This window comes from Echiichthys vipera (genome assembly GCF_963691815.1).
Source record: "Echiichthys vipera genome assembly, chromosome: 12".
Taxonomy (NCBI): Eukaryota; Metazoa; Chordata; class Actinopteri; order Perciformes; family Trachinidae; genus Echiichthys; species Echiichthys vipera.
The window spans coordinates 7,530,581-7,553,963 of record NC_139837.1 but is presented as its reverse complement, the minus strand read 5'-3'; the positions used below and the strand labels follow the sequence as shown (position 1 = coordinate 7,553,963).

General features: G+C 41.9%; 3 protein-coding genes across 4 annotated transcripts; 1 reads left to right on the top strand and 2 right to left on the bottom strand.

Annotated features, from left to right (window-relative positions):
• The first annotated feature begins 1,245 nt into the window (after nucleotides 1–1,245).
• Nucleotides 1,246–7,329, top strand: fbxo30a (F-box protein 30a). Its single transcript, XM_083924033.1, has 3 exons — nucleotides 1,246–1,402; nucleotides 2,288–4,375; nucleotides 4,487–7,329. Exons 2-3 carry the CDS (start codon nucleotides 2,354–2,356, stop codon nucleotides 4,688–4,690), a joined length of 2,226 nt encoding a protein of 741 aa, XP_083780159.1. The 5' UTR covers nucleotides 1,246–1,402; nucleotides 2,288–2,353; the 3' UTR covers nucleotides 4,691–7,329.
• A 4,064-nt stretch (nucleotides 7,330–11,393) lies between these two features.
• Nucleotides 11,394–14,829, bottom strand: stx11a (syntaxin 11a). Of its 2 annotated transcripts, XM_083923644.1 has the most exons (3): nucleotides 14,728–14,803; nucleotides 14,427–14,497; nucleotides 11,394–12,774 (listed from the first exon to the last, which is right to left on the bottom strand). In XM_083923644.1, exon 3 carries the CDS (start codon nucleotides 12,767–12,769, stop codon nucleotides 11,885–11,887), a length of 885 nt encoding a protein of 294 aa, XP_083779770.1. In that variant the 5' UTR covers nucleotides 12,770–12,774; nucleotides 14,427–14,497; nucleotides 14,728–14,803; the 3' UTR covers nucleotides 11,394–11,884. The 2 variants fall into 2 exon arrangements, with proteins under 2 accessions (XP_083779770.1, XP_083779769.1); XM_083923643.1 differs by lacking the exon at nucleotides 14,427–14,497 and having other exon boundaries at nucleotides 14,728–14,829.
• Nucleotides 14,830–16,860: 2,031 nt separating this feature from the next.
• On the bottom strand, nucleotides 16,861–17,721 carry LOC310955081 (syntaxin-11-like; the record flags this gene model as incomplete). Its single annotated transcript, XM_083924816.1, has 1 exon — nucleotides 16,861–17,721. One exon carries the CDS (start codon nucleotides 17,719–17,721, stop codon nucleotides 16,861–16,863), a length of 861 nt encoding a protein of 286 aa, XP_083780942.1.
• Nucleotides 17,722–23,383: the final 5,662 nt, after the last annotated feature.

The window sequence follows — 23,383 nt, the reverse complement described above, 5'->3', positions numbered from 1 at the left end:
TGGTGAAAAGTGCATATATTATTTCCATTTTATGCTACTTTATCTTTCCGCTTTACTATATTTATGATGGAATAATTGTTCTTTTTACTCCACTACACTTGTCAAACAGCTATTTATGTAAAACCTGAATCTCCGTTTATTAAATATGGTGCAGGGTTATCGATTAAAGTACCCAACGGTAAAGTTAAAATAAGCTCCACCTCGGCCGGCTACAGTATTATTAAATAAATGAATGTAAGAATAGTTTTATTTTGGTTAAAAATATTAATTATTTCACACAATAAATATTTAAAATCAGCAACCGTAAAAGGAAAAGGCTGAAGCCCAAGGCTTATTTTTTGCCTATCCTTGGTAATATTACACTTTTACAGGGCCATACTTCAAGGTTGAATATGTAGAATCTTCATTAAAAGCTATATTTAAAAAAAAAGATATATATATATATATATATATACTCCCACGGGCGTTTTAAGGGGTACAGAATGAAAGTAGTACTTTTCCATAAACATTTAACAGGTTTGACAATGACTTTCTGTCACATTCTGTTTACATTGCAGCAGCCAATAGCGTTGGGCATTGCGGGTGCCAGGGTTGTCTGTTGTTGGGTGCAGCTACTGTAGGCTGGAGCTCGGGTGAAATGGAGTTTACGATCCTGCAGCTGATTTGTTATTTGTCCCAGCAGCTGAGTGACCGGAGTGACCTGGGTTCAAACAGGTTCAAACAGACTCCGGTCTCCTGTAGGCTGCTGGGCCGGGTCTAACGAACCTGGCAACCCGACTGTTGGAATTATGTTTTTGTTGTTGTGACTACGATCGTGATACAATAGATGGCGTGTTCTGCTCATTCTACATATTCAACCTTTAACAAATACTTTCTGATATTAAATTATATTTTAAATACATTTTTGCTGCTTTTTGCACCTCCACCACGTGGACCTCCTTCACATTAAGAGTGATAGAAACAGCCTTAGCACTTCATCAACCACTATTTCATCCTTTATGTAATTTTAATATATCCATTAAAATCCAAAAATAGCAGCACAGACATTTCATCAGTGATTAAAGTAAAAGTGTCGGGGTATTCCCCAGTCTGTCTATTTCAGTGCCCTCTCTTATAATAGGACTGCGTCGCTCTGCGTCCATAAACTAAATGTGACCGTTCGTTTACGTGATGACGTAGAACCGCGGCGTCTCACACAGGGATCAACACAAATGCCGACTCAGAGCAGCGAAGGACTCAGCCGAAGAACCAGCCGCAGCCAGTTCATATCAGAAGAAGATTTACACACATTCAGTACTGTGAGGCGCTTATGCAGCTGTAGATTGTAATTTGCAGATGTCGACGGCGCTGATTTAGTCTATTAAGTGTTGATAAAATACCCCCGGAGGACCCCGTCGCGCGGGTAAGCAGTTTCTAGAAGCTAAGTGAAGAGGCTAAAGAAGTTTAGCTGCTAATGCTAACTGGCTGGCCATGTTGTTGATGTTCTTTTGTTTAACTTCACAAAAGTTTTGTGGCGTGTCGACTTACACATGTTCGTGCACAGTCATCGTGAAAACAATGTCTTACAGTTAAACAGACCGTGGTGGTGTTGTTTCCGCTAAGATTACGGGCGAATACGTTGTTAGAGCCGGTTGTTGTGTTTGTGTTTGTGTTTTTAGCTGTTTGCTAACTTGCCAGCTGTGCTTGCGTCATTTAACATGGTCTCGCTTCTTTCCATGGCTGTAAATACTTCAACAATAGCTTTCTTGTGTGGCTTTGCGGTTAGACTTGCATCATTATTGTGGGTCTTTTAAATTATTGCTTGGTGTCCTTTCCCCCAGCATTCATTATCCTGCAAATCCCGTCACACAAGTAATACTACCAAATGACCCCGAGGCTAATGATTCAGGCGTATTTACCTCGTGGGTCTGTTGCAGCTGGTAAACAAAACAGTTTGCATAACAATGGATGGCATATCTCTGATCCTAAATGTGTGGGTTCAGGTTTGCCCCGAAGACCTGGAAGAATCGGTGTCACCATGAAACCTAAGAGGGGTGTTGTGAAAGGTCACTGAACAGTCTAAATATTTGGTAAACACGCACAGAGAGAGAACATGTGTGAGACTTAAGTTACAGAGTAGTTTGAAGACACAGGACCCCACTGTGTGTTATGTTGGAGGGTTGCATTAAAGTTCATTGGTTAATGTAACACCAGCATGCTCTTACCTAAAAACCTAGTTGTTGCCATGGGCTGTATTTAGTTTCCTAAGACTTGTGAAATAAGTATGTTTTTGTTTGATTTGTTTCAGGGTTGAACACTTCACCTCTTTCCCTGCCAGAACCAGTTGGGCAAGGACCAATACAGTTAAAAAAAAATGGAAAGCCTGCACTCCCACTGCCTTAAATGCATCAAGAGAAGATGCATGGTAAGACCAGAGACGGGGGTTTGCTGCGACCTCATCGGCTGTCCTCTTGTCTGTGGGGCAGTTTTTCACTCGTGCAAACTAGAGGAACACCGCCTACTGTGTCCGTATGAACGGCTGCCATGCCTGAACAGTGGATTTGGCTGCCCCTTCACTATTGCAAGGATCAAGATGGCAAAACACCTTGAGACGTGCCCAGCAAGTATAGTATGTTGTACTATGGAGTGGAATCGCTGGCCTGTGAGCTACTCTGATCGCAAGTCCTATGAAAACTTGAGCAAAGACTTTGATGAGGTAGAGCAGCTAGACATGGCCTTGGCTCTGCAGGATCAGAGGATGTTGTTGGAGTCCCTGAGAGTCACGACCACCGTGTCAAAGAAAGTAGATAAGGAGGCAGGTGAAAGTGACAAAATGGCCACGGCATCAAGTTTGCCAGAGACAGTGTTAGGTAATGTAACCATGGAAATGGAAGAAGAGCCCTATACCGGGTTGTATAGAGCCTCAGTGGAGACGAGCAGAACTTTAGCAGCTGCCTTGGACATCCTCACTAATTCCAAAGATATTGATGTAATTGTTGGAAATTTAAATGGGGAAAAGACTGAAAAGAATGGGGCACTGCACAATGGAGAAAATGGTGATAGTCATGGTAACGTTTATGTTGCAGAGGGTGGGAAGAATGTCGATATGCAGGAGAGTGACTCTGATTCTGATTCAGAGTGTGAGCTTGGAGCAGTAGGTGGAGTGGATTGCGCAGTCGGGACAGATAGAGAAGACGATGGTATTAGCTGGGTAGAAGAAAAGGATTTTGTAGAGTTGTTTTTTGAAGACAAGGAAGATATTATTGAGGAGGCAATAGATGATTCCAACGTCGTCTGGCCAGAGATGCCTCAGAATTACATGCCTGTTGTAGCACTGGAACCTCCTGTTCCCCAACAAGCTCCAGTTCCACATCCAATGCCATACCTGCTGTCTGATCACGTGAGAAATAATTTCTTACAACACTTACCTACTGAACTCAGGTATAGATGTTTGGAGCGTAAACTACAGAATGTAGAAGTGCTTAGGGGGATAAGTATGTTTACATTTAATGGACGTCGGGCTCTGCTGTCAGACCCTTACTTGTTTCGAGCAAAGATGGAGGACAAATCGGTAGACACATCTGACCTGGAGGTGGCAGATGACCCCATGGGCCTCCACGGCATCGACCTCATCACTGCAGCTTTGCTTTTTTGCCTTGGCGACTCTCCAGGAGGCAGAGGAATCTCAGACAGCAGGTTTGTTGATGGCTACCACATTGACTTTGGTACTCAGACATTCTCCTTCCCTTCAGCCATTCTTGCAACCAACACCATGGTGGGAGATATCGCTTCGGCCTCAGCCTGTGATCACGCCAGCCCGCAGCTCTCCAATCCAAGCCCCTTCCACACTCTCAGGCTGGACCTGGTGCTCGAATGTGTGGCCCGATACCAAACAAAGCAGCGCTCCATGTTCACATTTGTTTGCGGACAGCTGTTCCGACGGGATGAGTTCTCGTCTCATTTCAAAAATGTTCACGGGGATATTCACGCCGGACTCAATGGCTGGATGGAGCAACGCTGCCCCTTGGCCTACTACGGCTGCACCTACTCCCAAAGACGATTCTGCCCCTCAGTACAGGGCTTCAGAATCATCCACGACAGGCACCTCGGATCGTTTGGGGTTAAGCCTGGTTTACCCTTAAAAACTGGAGACAACCTCGCAAGAAAAGCCTGCCACTTTGGCTCTCGGTGCGATCAATTCAGCAACCTTCCATTCGAAGTGTTGCAACATGTAGCAAGCTTCCTGGACAGCTTTAGTTTGTGCCAACTGTCCAGAGTGTCCCGCACCATGAGGGATGTGTGTGCTAGTCTGCTCCAGATGCGTGGCATGGTCGTCCTGCTGTGGGAGAAGAAACGGCGTGCTGACGGGTCGCCTACATGGCAGATCACAGACAAGGTCAGTCATTTTTTTGCTATTTTAAAAAAATGTATTTGACAGCCATTTTTATTCTTGAAGTGTGGTACAAGCACAAGAAGTAATACATCAACTCTCTATCGTTTCGTTCAGGTGTGGCGATTCAGCACAGCTTTTGGTACGGTGAATGAGTGGAAGTTTGCAAACATCGCCAGCATGGCAGACCACCTCAAGAAGTGCAAGTTCAATACGATTTCCCGTCGAGAAGAGGCGATCCCCCTTCCATGCATGTGTTTCACCAGAGAGCTCACGAAAGAGGGAAGGTGTTTACGCTCAGTTCTCAAACCAGTAGCATAAGGGATTTTTAAAGATGAAGTCACCATTTGGACATTCGTGAGACCATTAGGACCGTTTACAGACATTAGTCTCTTCCAGCCCCAAAAAAGATAACTCCTGGTTGAACGTTATAAACTGTTGGTTGTGTTTCACAGTGGAAATACTCTTCAATCCTATAAGAAAGATAAAGCCAGTAGTGGGCGGATTTATACTTATACAGCGGAGACTGACGTGCTGCAATCACAGATCAGGACTGTAAACAAGCACATTGAATTGCTCGCCTTGTTATCTTCCACTCTTATGGATTTATTAATACAAGTGTACTGAAGTTGTACTCTTATCTACTCTGACATTTTGTAAATAACCAGATGTTTTGATGTAGAATTTTTTTATTTTTATATCGAGAAGTCAGTACTGTGCTACAATGAAGGTAAGCGTACAGCCTTAACTTGTGATGCACTTGATTTTCTAGTCATGAGGTTGTTCCGAACATCTCAGTGAGATTTTTCTGTTGCTTTCAGCTGGAAAAGTTTACTGGTGTCTTGCACGGTTTTTATATCTTATCCTGATAAGTAGAATGATCATGTATGTACCATGGATGGGCACGAGTAGTTAATTCCAAGATCTAGGGATCGCATCATTTTCTTCAGGGCCAATCGAGAACTCGTTTAATACAAATACAAATACAGCCTTCTCAACACCTAATGCATATTCTCAATCAAAACAGTCACAACTAAACATTGTTTCCTTACAAAAGAGTAATTAAATTCACGTATGTTAATGATCTGTCCCACTGTGGAGAACAGGCGCTCCACTGGCACAGGTAGCAGGTATCAGCAGGTGCTGCTTTGACACAAGGCTCAGTTTTTTGCCCCGGTGCCTGTTGGACTTCCACCACCCCAGTGGGTTTTGCCGAGGGCGAATGCATGGCCTACTGAAACAAGCTTCTAGCTTGCTGACATCCATATTTTCAAACTAGTCCTCCCCGAAGAGGGTGTCTAGTGCCTTGACGTTGCGGCCCCAAGCGTCACTGCTTTCCCCTCCAAATCGTCTGGGCCTTGCACAGTAACCCCGTCACGTAGGTCACACAACTTCTCTCAGATGGTTAGGCAAAGGTGTTTTTGGCTCGAATCAAGCGCATAAGCAAGAGGTGCTGCTTTTTTACCAATCAGGTTAACTTGAAACAATGACTACTCGAGGAATCAATCCCTCGCGCCCATCCCTAGTGTGTACTACTCAGAGCTAATAGATTTCATGGCTTTAATTCTACATTTTAAGACTGACCAAGCATCTGTGGTAGCGGTGCGCAATGTATGTCACTTTACAGGATGGTCATACTGTATTCACTGTGGGTGTTGATTTTTGTTCACCAGCATGAGCATGTGCCTGTCATCGTGTTTGGTGTTTAAAGAAATGCGTTTTGTGGTTTGGCACGTGTTAGCAGAAACAAAGGTGGTCCATCTTCCTTTTCTCTTATCCCACCTCAGACTAATGGGCTGTCATGTTGGTCAGGTGAAAGATGAAGCAACACTATTCACCGGCCAAATGGCAGTACATTTCTAGCTGTGGTTGTCTTGTGGTTTGTCTGTTGTACCAGCTACTTTTAACCAGCAATTGTTTGTAGGTTATTTTATACAAAAAAATCAAAATGTCGCAAGTAAAATGATGAATGTACTCAGTGATTATAAGAATCCACCAGTGACCGTGGTCAGCTTGGATTGCGTCCCTCAGTATCAGACCTCATAAAACCCTGCGGGCCAGGCGTTATAACGGGCACACGCTTCCCTCCAGTAATGAGCATCACTAATTATATTCATTTTTTGTTATTTATCATGGTTGTATGTTTTTGTCACTACATGTCCACTGTGTTCAAATGTTGGCGTCTCAGGGTTGTAGCATGACGCTTTGTCACGCAGTAGGTTGTGTGTAGTCAACAAAATTGTTGAGGATGACGCAATGACTTGTGAGCTACTTGATTATTATTGTGGGGGTCTTAGAAGAACCGGCTGGTGTACCACTCAGTATTATAATATAACAGTGTGTGTTGCAGTGCTGGATTAACAAATGACATGTTTTCATGTTTGTCATCTATCAGTGTCGTGTTTATACTGAAAGAGGCGGTCAGCAGAAATGCTGCGCAGAAGTTCTTTGGAGTGATAAGACTTGTTGAAAACATTTTTAATTATATTTTTAGTTTGGATAAAAAAAGAAATAAGGTCTAACACATGGACAGGACATATTTTGTGGTTTGGAAATTTGTCCAAGATGCCACAGAAAACTGATTACTGTTCAGAAGTGATGACGAAACTAAGCTGTCTTTTTACTCTTAATAAGTCCCAATACACGTTTGGTTTATTTTCTTATTTTTTTGTACTGGTACTTTTATTTTGAAGAAAAAAAAATCTGCCTCTGTAATGTCTAGATTTGTCTTTGACTTGATTTGCACATGAAGGCATGTACTGTAACATTTGATTTGTAATTCTAAGCGTTTATCTTTTACGCCATTGTGTTTTGCATGTGTTTTTGACATCTTTGGAAAATGTATCTGTTCATTCAACTGCAAACTCATTTCTACAGATTATCTCTCAGGCACAGTGCATCGGTTTAGTACACTTTTATATTATGTTACATTTTTAAACGTATATTTTAATGAACTTTAGCCAGGTTATTGGACGGAGTTGCATGGATGACCTGAGCATTAAATCAAGTCTTTTCACAAATTAAGAATATTTCATCCGCAGCACACCTCTTGTTTTTTTAGAAGTAATGCAAGTTTCTCCAGCAAATAAAGTTTTGTTTTCACTAATGCCGAAGTGTGTTTTTTACCACAATATGCCAGCTTCATTTGTTTGAGCTTTTGAAGCATTTTAATAAAGATGTTCTCAGTTTTTAAATGTCGATTTCTTGACCTTGTGTTGCAGCTGCCCTCAACCATGTAGCATAGAGGCTCAAATGTTACACTGCTCCTGGATTACATCGATCACCTGCATCAAAGTGCTTTGTTTAACATATAGTTGTGTTCAAAATTATAGCAGTGTGATTTCAAAAGTGAGTAAAGCTCAAAATCCTTACAATAGCTTTTATTTCCGTACACACAAATGCATTGGGAACACTGCCCATTCTCTTCCAGATCAAAACATGAAGAAAATTTTGTTATTACTTCACAGAAAGGGAAGGAGAAGGAATATTAAGCAGAAAAATTATTAAAGATTCAGCTTTCCTGTGAATCACTGAACTAATATTTAGTTGTATAACCTCTGAGAACTGCTGCACGTCTGTGTTGCATGGAGTTGACCAACTTCTGGCACCTGTGAACAGGTATTCCAGCCAATACTTTGGTGTTGGGCCTATTTATTGCATACCAGGGATCATGGATCAGGTGCATACATCAAAATACTTAGAGGCCATATTGCCTTACGCTGAAGAGGAGATGCCCTTGAAATGGTTGTTTTAACAAGACAACAACCCCAAACACACCAGCAATGAGTTGGTTAATGTGGCCCGGGAAAGGGAAGTTTGGGGTCCCCTGCTAAAGCTGCTGCCCCCGCGACCCGACCCCGGATAAACGGTTGAAGATGAGATGAGATGAGATGAACTTTAGTCCAGTGTGGATGCTCAATGTTTCCTTAAAATTAAAATTGTGCAGGTTGCACAGTGTTTTTCTACCTGTTCACAGCTAGATGGAGCCAGATCCACACAGTTTCAACATAACAGACAGGATTCGGATTGGAAAAGGATTCTGTCCAGACAGAAATGTCAAGGAAATACCCTCCACTGTGAGGAATCAGCATGTGATTAGGTTTGTCTCATGTCAACGTAAATAAATGGTGCACACAAAAAAATGTTTCTAACGGCATTTAGCTGTTTTCTTCTCGTTAGAAGACCTGTCAATCAACACGAGGGATGGAGTTTCTGTTACGTGTGGGATCGAGCTAGTTGTGTTTGCATTTGATTATGCGTTCAAATATTGATATAACGCTGAGATATGTATTGAAGTGTAGCCTTCTACCTATATTTACCCAAAAAATCTTTAATGCACAAGGAAACTAAATTTCACAATCTGGTTTATCAGCTGAGTCTGGGTGTTTAGTCACTGGGTTTCCCAACTGACATTACTTTAACTATCTTTAGGTGTGTGTTACTTCAATAAGCTCTAAAAGAGTCACATTTAGCTATTATTAACACTCACTTCACTTTATCAGTGACGCTCTAGGACATTTTGACAGGTGGCCATGGCAAAGCGAACCTAAATGAATGGCATGTGTTCAGCGTCATCCATCTTTATGCCTCCCCTTGCTGACATCATTAGCAAATACAGTGTTAAATGTCAATGCTACGCTGATGATACACAGCTTGATGTACCTTTGAAGCCAAACAACCTTTCCTAACTTTATTAGAGGCATGTGTGTGTGTCAAAAAGAGGCACGAGTATGAACTTTTTGCTGCTAAATGTTGATAAAACAGAGCTCTTAGTAGATAGACAAGCAAAACATGGTAATTTGTTTAAGAATCTGTGTGTTAAAATGGATGGCTGTAGCTCATCTCTGAGAACTTGGTGTGATTTTTGATCCTCATCTGACATTTCAGTCTCACATCAAGGCCACTACGAAGACAGCATTAATCTATCTCAGTAACATCACAAAAATTCAACCTATTTGATCATTTTGTGATGCTGAAACTTTAGTCAAATCAATAAAGGTATTTTTAATCTAACTTTATCTATCTATGGCCTCCCACTTAAGTTAAACATTTGAAATCCAGATGAGAGGAACCTCTACTCGTTAAACTATAGCCGACTATAGCACATCCTCCTGTCTGCATCCTGCTGGAATACATTTTTAACGTGTTTAATTGTATTATGTTTGCTGGTTTTCACTGTTCTACTATTACTATTTCAATGTTTTTAAAGTCTACTAATATTGTTATTATTATTTTTCTTATTATTATTGCGGTTTGCTTTTTATGTACTTGTAAAGTGCATCGAGACCATGTCTAATGATGTTTTTATTGATTGATTGATTGATTGATTACCAATCCTGTTGCCATTGGTTTGTCTTAAAGACCGGGTTAATATAACAGTTACTCTAAAGCAGCACTACCATGGAGTTACCAAACTATTATTTTCTATTCCACTTTCACTAAACACAGTCTCTAATCAGTAATTATGTTCAGGATAGTCTATTTGATCCGTTTCCAGTTGAGTAAATCCCTCATAACTTAACGTTACCACTTATTATTTAGCATTGATACAATTCGTATGAAATTATACTGGAATTGATTTTTTGTTACCATGACAACAGCAAAGTTAATGCTAACTGCAGGTTGGTTTCCACTCGGGCTAGCAAGCTAACGTTAGTGTAGTTCGTCTACATTAAACTGCTTCTAAGTCTTAAATACAGTTTTACAACACGACATAACTAAAACAACAAATTACCATACACTCAATGGATAAATGTTACCTTTTCGTCGCTGTTATGACCGGAGTCTTGAGTCCTGGGGACGCCCGCGGCGGCGCCGTTTACGCCGAGACCTTTGCTGATCAGAGGTCAGTTCTAACGGCCACAGTCCTACCAGTTCTGTAGTACATAGTTGGAAACTGCAAGCTGGTCCCATATCAGCGGGTTAGCTGTCATCAGCGTCTGTCCCGGCCGTGTGCTGATGATCTTGACCAACTATTAGATCTAGGTTGAGATTTCAGGCCAAAAACCTAACGTAGCTTTTGATTTAGAGTCACAAAATAGCCTCAGAATCGTACCGTCTTACATGTCCAGGTCGAGGGATATGTAAATAAGACACAAATAAGTAATGATGTTTCTTCTCTGATGCAAATCAGAGATCATACACAACCAGTGGGTGTTAACATCAACAACAGCCCGCTACTGAGGGACAAGGGTGCTTAGATATTTTTTTCTCAGAATTTATACAAGGTTAAAACTTCCATTTTACTACCAGGAGTGGGGTTCGAACCCACGAGGACTATGTCCATTGGATCTTAAGTCCAACGCCTTAACCACTCGGCCATCCTGGTCCACATGTGTATCACCTGATAACTCGCATTACATTAATACAATGACAATCCTGTCATGCACAACAGGTGGATACTTGAGTACACGTATGGCGCCACAGTGCAAAGCTGCCGGTAACTGCCCACAACTGCTGCTGCTGAGGAAGTGCAATCACTACAGCCCTGAAACACATTTCAACACAGAGCAGAAGAGCAGAGACTCTGAAAACACCCACTGGTCTCTCAGTACATGCACGAATAGTCACAGAGCTGCTCAGCTTCAGTGTGATGGGTGGTACCTGGCAATCCCCCAGTGGGTGATGGACTGCCACACACAGGAAAGGTATTTTTTAATTTAACTATCACTACAAAGGACAATGAGAGAGGCCTGCTGTGCAAACAGAGAGCAGTGACCTCATCCGTTTCTCGTTTTCTCTATCTACTACCTGAGCAAACACGCGTGTACACATTGATTCTGCCCCCTTTTGTGTGGAACAATCTGCAAAAACATCTGCCCTATGATGCAAATCTGATTATGTTCCAATCATAGGCATAATTATTGATGCTCCAGGGAGGCATGGGATTAGAGATGACACTGTTTAATCTCAGAAAAGTGGAGATAATACAGTTTACTTCCATGTGAAGCAACAGATCCTGAGAAACACAAAGCCCCGGCCTTTAAGCTGGTGATAAATATATGTGGGGTTGGCCAACGTGTCGTTGCGTAATCCACACAAATATACCGTGCCTCCAGCTCACCACAAACAGAGGCTGTGTTGTGTGCACTGTGTTTCTTAAGACTTGTTAAGCAAGGGCTTCAATACGAAATATACCTATTTTGAGTTCCAGTTTACACCGTAGCTACTTTCTAGTCTAGCACAAAGTTTAAAGCTGAAAGTTGAAGGACAAAGCAGAGAGTTATTGGGCTATAGAAGTCTTTCCAGTTATCAGTAAGAATCAGGAAACGTCACACATTCTCACTGCACACATTTGCATATGGCTGTGTGGTTTGAAATGCAGGCCTTTTCTCACACCAGCCCGGACTAGAGTGTGAAATTTGGACGCTACGTCTGGTTAAAAATGAAGTCGATGCTGCGTTTGAGCTAAATAAATACACAAATGAAAGCAATATATTAGAGGTATCTTTGCAAAAGAAGCTGATTTGAATCTAATCTCGATATTTTCTCGTGACACTGAGAAATGAAACCGTCTCATTTGCAGCAAGGGCAGCAACAACAAAAGAGTTTCTTGCATGGATTGTTTTTCTTGTATATCACGGCTCTCTTGATCTGAACTGTGGCCTTGGCAACATAGTCCTGAGTCGCGCCTACATTCGCTTCTATGTTGTCCAGCATGCAGCCCTGGTCCTCCACCAGCTGGGCCATCTGGAAGAAAAGCTCATGAATGTCCCTGATGCGACCCTCCAGCTCCAGCAGCTCTTTGTGTCGGTTCTCGATCTCATTGAGAGCGGATCTGGCAGTCCTCCCCTCCAGGAGGAGATTATCCGAGAAGACGTTCCACTTGCCCGTCTCGATCATCTCGTCGATCTGCTCCCTGCTCACTTCCTTGCCCATGATCTCCGCTTGCCTCTGGATGCGGGTCTTGCAGTTCTCCCTCTGGACCATCTCAGCCTCGTTGTACTCGGACATGGCTTCGTGGAAGGCGGAGTTCAGAGAGACGCACTGTGAACGTGCCATGCGGGCCACAGCTGACGTAGGCCCGTGCGCCTCCTCCAGCTCTTTGCTCAGCTTCCCCAGCGTCTCAAGCCGAGCGTAAATGGCCTCCCCTCTGGCCTTGATGTCCCGTCCGAGTGCGTTGGAGTCCCGCTTGATGCTGCTGATCCTCCGGACGGACGTGAGGAACCTGGTGTTCTGCTTCCCGAGACGCTTCACGTCCAGTTTGAGCAGCAGCATCTCCTTTCTCATCGCCTGCGCCTTCTTGTAGATGCCGTCCATCACATCCTCTCCCTCAAACACGATGGCGTGTTGCTCCAGGTCCTCATCCTCGTCGGGGTGGTTGTGGTTCCCCTCAGGCCCGCGCTCCTCCCCTGCGTGCTTGGAGCTAAAGGCCTGCAGCTCACACAGTCGGTCATTCATCTCACCTGCAAGAAGGAGTCAGGAGCCTTTACTGACAACTGGCCTTTCAACAGTTTTGAGACAAATTGACATTTGGGGAAATCTTATCTTATTTGCTTTCTGGTGGAGAGTTAAATGAGAAGATTGAAACCACTCACTCATCTCTCTGTTAAATATAAGTCAACCAGCTTACAGCCAGTTAGCTTAGCTTAGCATAAAGACTGGAAACAGATGGACAGAGCTAGCCTGGTTCTGTCCAGATCCACCGACCAACACCTCTAAAGCTCATTAACATATACAACATTTTATTAAATATTATTATGATGTAAATACTAAAGTGCAAAAATGTTTTGGTGTTTTATTCTGCGGACTATTTCTTTGCTCTGAAGCGTTGCCAGGCAACCAGTGGACACTTCAGGAAGTACGACTAACAGTCTCCCACATAACCACTCCTCAAAATAGCAATGAATATACAAGTATGTGCAGCAGAAGTTAGTTTTTTATTCTGTCTTAACTCATCTCACGACCCCTCAGGTTTATTTTGTGACCTTTTAGAGGGGCTCCACCCCCTGGTTGGGAAACACTTGACTAAACTAACTGTGAATTAGTTCAAACTAGTTCTTCAACCAGCTACGACAATTAAATGCTGCTTTAATGATGATGCATCAGGATTACCAACCTACTAATGTAAAATAAATAACACATTATTTGGCAGGTCACTGGCAGGTTGAGTACTTTTACTTTTTTATGCTTTAAGTACATTTAGCTGATAATAGGCATCTTCTGCAGATGTACTTATATTTTAAATGCAGGATTTTTACTTGTAATGTATTTTATTGGTAGTTTTATGAAATAAAATATTGGAAAAACACACTTCTCATGCTAGATGATTTAAACATGTCATGTAGGATATCAGTCATTTATTTCTTTATATTATAATTCCTATGGTTTTCTTATTTTAGATATTTAAATATATGTTTAGTGTTTTCAAAGGGCCGAAATACACCCCCCCCCCCCCCTGGGCCCAGACATGTCTACTTTTGGTCCTTTTAAGGAATTTTGTTCCACTTTGTCGTCCTTATAATCCATATTTATCTGTTATGTATGTCTTTGTAATTGTTTTGCATCTCTGTGATCGTTTTTTATCTATTTTTAATCATTTTGCATCTTTGAGAGGTGGTTTTGCATCTATTTTTAAACATTTTACGTTTCTATGACATTGTTTTGTCTCCCCCTTTTTATTTTCCATCTATTATTTTTATCATTTTGCTTGTCTTTGTTGTGATTTTTGTCTCTATGCGGTTATTTTGTGTCTATATTCAGCGTGTTGAGCGTGTTTTTGTGGTGGTTTTGCATCCATATAGTCTTTTTTTTGCCTCTTTGCAGTTAAAATTGGTTGTTTTTTGTATTCTTGTGGTCATTTGGCATCTCTTTGGGATCATTTTGTGATTTCCTTTAACAGCAAGTCTGGGCCCCTGACCTTATGGGTCCCTGGGCCTGTGCTCAGTCCATCCATGTCTGTGCACAGTGCACCTTATTGAGTTCTTTACTGAGCATGTTGGGACATTTTTGGTACATATCTTGGGAAAAAAGGATAATTTTAGCCAATTTCTTTCATCGTAAAAAGCACTTTTAGGCCTTCAGCAAACTTTCTACTTATATTTTTAATGTTTCTTACTTTGTAATTTAGATGCAGGCCGACTTTCTGACTCCTCAAGAGGAAACCGATGGTTACTTCCTCAGCTATGACTTTCATCGCAGAGAACAACTTGAAGTTATTTCCTATCGAGGCAAACTTTAGTGAAATGTCAGAAACACGTTTTACAAAAGGACATAAATCACATTAACAAACCTTAAAGCATCCCTGGCCCCAACGAGTAAATAATACAAGCTTTTTGTAGAAATAAGCCTCCATGCGAGTGATGAACCGTTCATTTAGTGCATCAATCTTAATGACTTAATACAGAGTATAGACGTACCTTACTGCGTTATCCTCCGGCGGTCCTTACTCTAATAAACTCGCTAAAGCAGAAGAGGCGACCGCGGAAAGACTCATTTCCTCTTTTTCTCTCCGCTATATCATTACATTTCAACATGTGCAGCGCTCACACATGGATCTCCAGAGTTTTAAGATCGTCTAACACGGCGTGACACTGACACACACACTGACAGCAGCTGCTAACGCGGAAGATCACACACACACACACGCACGCACACACGCGCGCACACGCACACACACACACACACACACACACACACACACACACACACACACACACACACACACACACACACACACACACACACACACACACACACACACACACACACACACACACACACACACACACACACACCCCCCTCTGGTTTGAGGAAGGAGGCGACCCATCACCCAGCACGCTCATCTCTTATGGCCCTTTGAGCGTTTAATGAGGAGATTAAAATACTTTTTAGACTTGTGAGGGGTCGACCAATTTATTGTCAGGGTGAAAAAAAAACGAAACGCGAACCAGACATTTAACCAAAATATACCTTACTGTCACAAATGATGATGATGGCACTGTTCAGTGGCGCACATCATCTTAAAACAATATTATATTTTCTCCCAAGGTTAAATTACAACTCCTGACTTATGCAACATGGACAGCAATGCGTTGACATTGATTATTGACTAAATATTGAACTTAAAATGTTGATTGGCTTTGCACACTGGGCTGCAATATGGATGCACATCGCAACCATCAAGTATTGAGCAGAGCCATTTTATAATAAATTGTATTTTAAATTCGAAGTCTTCTATATTTCACAGTTTTACAGTTTGTCAGTAGAGGAAGTGCTGGATCATCAGCCAGTACAAGCACACACTTTGCACAATATCATTTGACTGTCATATCTTTTCTACTATCTGACATCCTTTACCAGAGATTATGAGAACATATCACTGCCCTATGCAACCCCAGCAAACAAGAAGGCCCTGAGAAGGACCATTTACAGGATTAATATCTTTATTTATATATATCAGTTATGCAAACAGTGCTTCACACAAACACAATCATAACAAAATAACAGTACTAAAAGAACAAAATACAGCAAAAGAGTTAAAGAAAACTACCTTGTAGCCTATTTACCCTACTGTACCTAAAGATAGTGTTGCTGCTAATAGGTCTGACTTTAGTCCTACATGCTTATTTGAAGTGACAACACGTTACAGTGAGGTGGGGCAAGCTGGACTGAAAAGTACTATATTTCACCATGACCTGTACCGCAATTGCAAATTCAGATGTATTTTTTTCCCCCAGCACTTTAATGACATCCTGTTCATGTTGGCTTGGAAACAGCAGTTGACCAATCTCAGCACATGCAGCTTCAGTCCTGATGGTTAAGATTTCCTTTCAAGATTATTTAGCTAGATATGGATGTTTGCTATGTAAGCCACATATTAAGTCGATTTTAGTGTTTGTTAGTAACACACATGACATGTTAACTTCGCTCCGCCATTATCAGTTTATCATCAATGGATCCATCTACTGTGCTCGTTGTGACTGAACTCCCTACACCCTTAGCATCTGACATAGCAAGAGACTCACGATATATTACAATGGTCAAAAGCTCCAGAAAAGCTACTAAACGGACCGTGTGGTGAGATTTTCAATACCAAGACAGTTTTTTAAAGGAAATGATTGATAACGTCTTGAGTCTGTGCTTGAGACAAGTTCAGCAGTTCGGCTGTAATACAAAATATACCTACTGTAAGTTCCAGTTTACAGAGTTGCTACATTCAGACTAGTATATTTTGTCATTACTGAAATATCTCATAATATTACAAAGTTTAAAGCTGAAGAGAGGAGGATGCTGTCTAAATTAACCTTCGTCTTGGACATGACGCTGGACTCGATTCCTTTATTTCTGTTGTTCAGAGTTTGGGCCCATTGTTGTAATTTCTCCATATTTTTTTCTATTCAACAATGGATCATTTGTAATGGACCATTTACCCCCTGGGGATCAATAAAGTATTTCTAATCTGTTCTAACGGGCTGTTTGTTACGTTCATAGCGCAGCTTTGACCACTTGGCCCAGTGGACTGCCTCCGAAGCCACTGGCCCTCATCAGACCTACTTGTTAAAACATGGAAAGCAGCAACAAAACATCTTCTTGAAGGGGTTGTTTTTATCAGAAGTAGTCGCTCTCTCCAGCTTGAACGCGGCATCCTGAATGGTCACTTCAGTATTTTGGACGCTTTTCTGGATGTTTTCAACGACTGCCCCCTGCTCCTCCGTGAGCACAGCCACGTCCAGGAACAGCTCCCGGATCCCCTCGATCCTCTTCTCCAGCTCCAGCAGCTCCTTGTGTCGGCTCTCGATCTGCAGGAAAGCAGAGCGAGCCGTTTTGCCCTCCACCTGGGTGCTGAACACATTCATCTCCCCGCTCTCCATCATCTCCTCCAGCTCCTCCTTGCTGACCTCCCTGCCCACCACCTCCATCTGCCTCTGGATCTGCTGTTTACAAGCCTCCCTGTGGCTCATCTCTGTGTCATTGTAGCTGAACATCACTTCCCGCAGTGCATTGCTGAGACACTGGTACTGTGTTCGAGCGATGCGTGCTGCAGGGTCAGAGCTGCCACCCTGGGCCTCCAGTTCCCCTCTGAGAGCATTCATCATGTGCAGACGCTTCAACACGGACTCTCCCCTGAGTTTAATATCCGCCCCGATTGCATTGGAGTCCCGCTTTGTCGCAGTGGGGTGTGAGGTCTTGTTCAAGGCCTGGTAGTTCACCTCTTTCAGCTCACTGATGTCATTCTGGATCTGCTGGATCTCCAGGCGGATCTGCTGGGCCTCCTGCAGGACACCATCCAGGTCCTGGTCGGGAGGTGATGCTGTTGCCGCCTCATGCTCTGACAAATTGTCCAGCTCAACTGTGCTGAAACCCTCAGAGTCAGTCTGCACCTGATGGAGGTGCTCAAGCCTGTCTCTCATGTCTGAAAGGAAAAGGGTTAGAGTTAGGACTGTTAAAACGTCTTAAAAGGGATAGTTCAGATTTTTTGAAGCTGTTGTATGAGGCACTAGGTAGTCAGTGTACAGTTCTGGTATATATTATTTGGAGAAGCAAGAAGGACGACAGGCAGGGAAGTTAAGCAATGTCTGGACCACGGCAGCAGCTAAATGTATTCTAGTTACCCAAAACATGCCCACCTAAAAAAATCAATATCAGTTTGGGGAACTGAAGCTGTTATCCGTGCTGTCTTCAAAACCACCAGACTCCATTGATTAAAACATTTTACCTTGCGGACCACGAGTAGTGTTATTACGTGACTGAGTTTTAAAGGGTTAGAAAACAACACAACTGTAAAAACAAACTAACCGTTAGCCGCAGCAGTAGAAGAGCAACTCCCACGTTCAGCAAGGTATAATTACTGTTTTTGTTAATGGAGTCTGGTGGCTTTGACGGGAGCATAGATAACAGCTTTGGTTCCCCCTGTGTAAACGTAAACATGACTGTCTGACTGCAAGGTAGAGGTGTTAATGTATTCTAAATTTTGCATACACTTAAACTGATATAGATTTTTTTTTTAAGCTGAGTCTCTTTTAAATGTAAACTACGTTTAGCTGCTGCCCCCGTTCACAGCAGCACATTTCAAAGCTTCTGTGCCTGTTTTTCTGTCTGCTTCTCTAAAATGGGGGTGAGCCGACCTTCATCTACTGTGAGTAACACACCGACTATGGATAAATACCTCATACAACCTCACTTGACAAAATCTGAACTACGCCTCAAGTTAAATGAGGGGAGCACACTGAGCTAGAGATGAGAACAACGGTAAAAAGAAATACACACTAACAATGACATAAAAACACCAAGTGATTGGTTGCTACTTCGACTTTTGTTAAAATGTTTTGAGCACGGCTGAAGACGTCAAACAGGCCCGGACACAGTCAAACACACACAAATCAAAATCATTTAGTAATCGATATGTGAAGCAGCTGTGAGCACCGTCTACCTATTCAGTATCAGTGTAATCTTAGATGAACGCACTTGTTCTGCCAGGACATTTAATCTCCCCTCAGGACTTACCAAACAAGTTTTCAAGTAGAAAAGCACACAACAAAAGAATTTCAGCGGGTATAATCCGCTTTTAACTAAGTGGATACTTTGAATGTAGGTGTTTAAACAAAAATCTGTCATGAATCAGTGACTCAAGGAAGTCTGGTTTGTTGATTTTTACCATCAATTATTGAACATTTATTATTATATTTTAACACTTTCAAAATCTGAACTGAAAATACAGTACAGATAGTATTCTTGTGAAAGTTTCACTTAATACATCACCTCAGGGAAGCCTTACAAATATAAAATCTGTTAACTATAGTAAAAGGGTTAACATGCCTTACTTTTATGAGCAGTTTATCTGTAGATGCAGTTTGCGGTCTCTTCAAGCTGACCATAGAAATGGTAGTTCAGTCCAACAGGCAGCGTGACGACTGTTAAGAGAGAGAGGGATTTTGAGAAAAATGCTAACCATCATTGCTTACACACTTGTTTAAGAGGGAAGGTTTTTAGAAACAAAACTTTCTGCATTCCTGTTGTGTCACATGGAGGTGACGTACAGTAAGGTGAAGACTCTTGAGGATGATCAGAAAGATAACTGATATATTTTGTGTTTATGTCTTTCAATATTCTCAGGGCACGTATCACCTAACTGTGCTGTAGTTTTTGATAGATTTCAACATTGTTTTTCCAAGTCTACCAACACACAAGGTGCTGAGACCAACGTTAAGGCTTCTATGATAACATCAAGGACAGACGTCGCACAGAGTGGACACCAAAAGCAGGATAAAAACATAAAGAGGAAGTATTTCAGATATGTTATCTACCAAAAGGGTGCGACTTAAGCGCTCATTTGACATAAACAGTTTTGCTGAGGAGAGTTTGCTTTGTCTCTTGTACCGCCAGTAATCTCACAACTATTCCTTTCAGTTTCATGAGATGTAACCTGTCCAAAGACTTGTGAAGACACCCACTGCCGGGTGATTCTCAGTCACGCAGCCAGAAAAAGAAGTTTACTTAAAGGCAAAATGGATAATTTTTTTTTTGTTGATGCGTAGGAAGTTGTGTGATAGTCATTTCCACATTCAGAAGTGGTTTGTATATGATTTGGAGTTTCCACTGGCCTCCGTGAGTTTGAGTCACACTGGCGTTGTTTCTCAAAGGGGGTTTTTGGCAAAATTGATGTGTCACTTAGCTGCAGACGTACACTCCTCCAGTGTGAATCTGACACTTGATACTGGAGGGGAAAAAGACAGCATGAATGAAGCTAAAACATCCCCCCCCCCCCAAAAAAAAAGTCTTTGCTTAATTTATTTCCATTCTTGTGGGAATCTCCTCAAGACGTTTCAGTTCACCTTTTTACTTTAGTTTCCTAAACTAAATTTTCTTTTACAGGTATATTTGAGGAAAAAACAGCTCACCAGGGATCAGGCTTAGCTGAGGAGCTGAAGCTACACACTATATAACTAAATGGAAACAAAAAGCATCCACACACACAAGTCTGTGCAAAATACCTAATTAGCTTTGGTTAGGGGGTCAGCAGGTTCGACTGATTGGCACAAGTGTTCTGCATCAAGGCTCATCAAGTGGTTTTTACCTTGTGTCCCACTGCATTGATTTGATACCTTCCCTTGACTGAAAGCTTGCTTAATTAAATAGACTCGTGCAGTTTGCAGCATTCTTGAGAACCGCTCCCTTGGGTCTTCAGCAATACACCTGCAAAGTGTAAAGTCGATTGGATGAACAGCTCTTCAGATATCTGAACCACAGTCATATATAGCCTACGTGCTGTAACTTGATTACTTTATAAAGTAACCTTTTCCAGCTTGGTCCAGAGAGTTCTACACCACACTTTTGCACAGACTTGAGGGTGCTGATGTTTGTTAATTCTTAACTCATTTACTTCTCCATCCGTAACACACGTTATTTGTTAAATCACTAAATCAGATGCTTTCATCTTTCTTAATCTGGAAGGTCGCAATGTGCTGGACTTTAAAACTGAGGAATATTTATTTTGCCCAGCAGATGTCAGCGGTACAACAGTACTGTCATGGTCATGCTGACATGCAGATCATGAACGTTTCTAAAGTAGATTATCATCCCGACAACTGCATTTTATGCATTAGTTCACCTTAACAAAGCCTGAGTAACAAGGTTATTCAGAAAGACACGTCTAATCATCTGCTGATAAAGATTTGGTTGCGTTGACTGACAAACCAAAAGGCCATACGATTAAAAACTACATGTAGAATACTTAATTACATTACTTTATGGACATTTTTAACTACTTTGAAATGTAAAGTCAATACTGGAACCACTATTGTAAACCAGGAAAAATCCTGCACACTGTCTCGCTATAACTACCTGGAGGACTTTTGGGGCAGAAGAATTGTTTGGTATCTGTAAATCTTAAATAAGTCAGTGTGGTCTAAACCTACTCCATATGTAAAGTGTCTTGAGATAACGTTTGTTATAATTTGGCACTGTAAATAAAATTGAACTGAAGGTCGCACGGACCAATGTAAACACGTACATCTTTCAGCAGTCAGCGCGCAGGAATTGTTCTCATAACGCACCTGTCACACATCCAGGTGTGCAGAGGCTTTTTTTGAAGTCACCTTCTATTAGCCATTGCAAACTCTTCTGGTTTTCTTTTCATTCTTTTTATTGTTATCCAACCACAAACACAATAAGTTAAAATCAAGTTCTCTTTTCAGTCAGCTGGTTATGATTTGAGCCACATGTTATTGATAAAAAAATAAAACTGGGCTGCATGAGTTTCAGATGTAGAAGTGTTTGTTCACCTGTCAGAAACTGAACACGCCACATATACCTTTGAATCAGAGGTGACGCAACTCAGTGAAACGGTTCATTGTGAATGTGCCAAGAATGTTTTTCTTACTGAGGACTGCAAATCTGCTCAACATGAGGGGAAAGGTCGACTGTGGAATTGGGAAGCATACAGTACATGGCACACACATTTAACCAACCATGTAATGATTCCTGATACAAAAGAAGATAAAGACTAACCTGTTTATTCTACAGTGTTACCAAAGAAAATCAATTACATGATTAAAGGGATCAGACGAGCAATATCTCAACATGTTACATCCCCAAATCCATGTATGACTGTTCCTGCACGCTGTCTTGAAACGTTACTCTAAATATTGTTGGAGTATTTAGAAATTAATCGGATTTTTAACTGCACAAAAGGAAGTGTTTCTCAACTGCTCTATCTCACTGGTGTTACTTCAGGGGGCTAACGTAAAGATGTTTCCATAGCCGTCACCTCTGCTTTTAAGATAAGTATCTCTCTAATACTGCATGCTTAAGCTAATTTGTAATGCTTTCTTGGTTGTATATCTGTTTAGACAAATTGAGCACATGCAGTACTGTGCAACCGCAAAAACAGATAACAGAGCTAGATATCTTAAGGACGCATAAAAAAAAAAAGGACATCAGATTTGTGTTTCAGCTGTGCACTTACATTTAAAATCCTGAAATGACCAGACACAAAAAAAGACATGATCACACTTGCAGACTTCTCCTTCCCTGCAGGTTTTATTACTTTATATCAGGCCTCAGGATTTAGGTTACTGTAATCAGTGGAAAAAACATCAGCCGTTTCCAGTTACCCAAAGTTGTGACTCAAATTAATTCCACTTATTGGCTTCAGACTGTGGTTCACATAACAGCACCAGTGTCTCAGAGCATCTGACTCGATTAACATGAATGCCTGTCATGAGTTTGGAGATGTTTCCCTGCTCTGAGATTTCCCAGTATCCTACTTTGTTCAACGTGACACATCACTCTTGTTTAAGGTAAACCTGTCCTGTGAGGACACCGCTGCTGCACTACAGGGGTTGTCGCTTCGTTTTAACGTGGCTTACTTACAGAGGATATCTGAGTGTATTGTAACTGGATTTGTCTACCTGCAAAAAAACAAAAAAACACCTTAGCCAGGCTGCTAGCTGACTTACCAGTTCAAAATGGGAGAGAAAATTGTCCTTTAACCTCCCATGATGAGGATACTCTCAGCTGGGAGCGGATGGAGCCACCTTGCAACGTAGATGCCTCCGATTACCCTGCCCCTTACAGGTATTAAGTCATGTAACATTAAACTTAGACCAGGGCCGTCCAATCCTGCTCCTGGAGGGCCACTGTCCTGCATGTTTCAGGTTTCTCTGCTCTAACACACTTGAGTCTCAAGATTTTCAAACCTGGGACAAGCTTCAGCTGCTTGATAACGAGCACATCATAAGATCCAGGTGTGTTGGAGCAGAGAGAAACCTAGAGCATGCAGGACAGTGGCCCTCCAGGAGCTGGGTTGGGCCGCCCTGACTCAGACCTTTAAAAATATATAATCTCTATATCAGGCATCTCCAGCCCAGCTCCTGGAGAGCTACGGCCCTGCATGTGTTAGGTGTCTCCCTACTCCAACACACCTGAGTCTCATGACAATCAACCCTGAGACAAACTTCAGCTGCTTGATAACGAGCAGAGCATTAGATCCAGGTGTGTTGAAGTTGTGAGGAAACCTAAAACATGCAGGGCAGTGGCCCCTCCTGGAGCAGGGCTGGAGACGCCTGCTCTATA

Coding starts and splice junctions, on each gene's coding strand:
- fbxo30a (XM_083924033.1), top strand. CDS start 2,354: ATGGAAAGCCTGCACTCCCACTGCCTTAAATGCATCAAGAGAAGATGC. Junction 4,376..4,486: donor CATGGCAGATCACAGACAAG/GTCAGTCATTTT, acceptor CGTTTCGTTCAG/GTGTGGCGATTCAGCACAGC.
- stx11a (XM_083923643.1), bottom strand. CDS start 12,769: ATGAATGACCGACTGTGTGAGCTGCAGGCCTTTAGCTCCAAGCACGCA.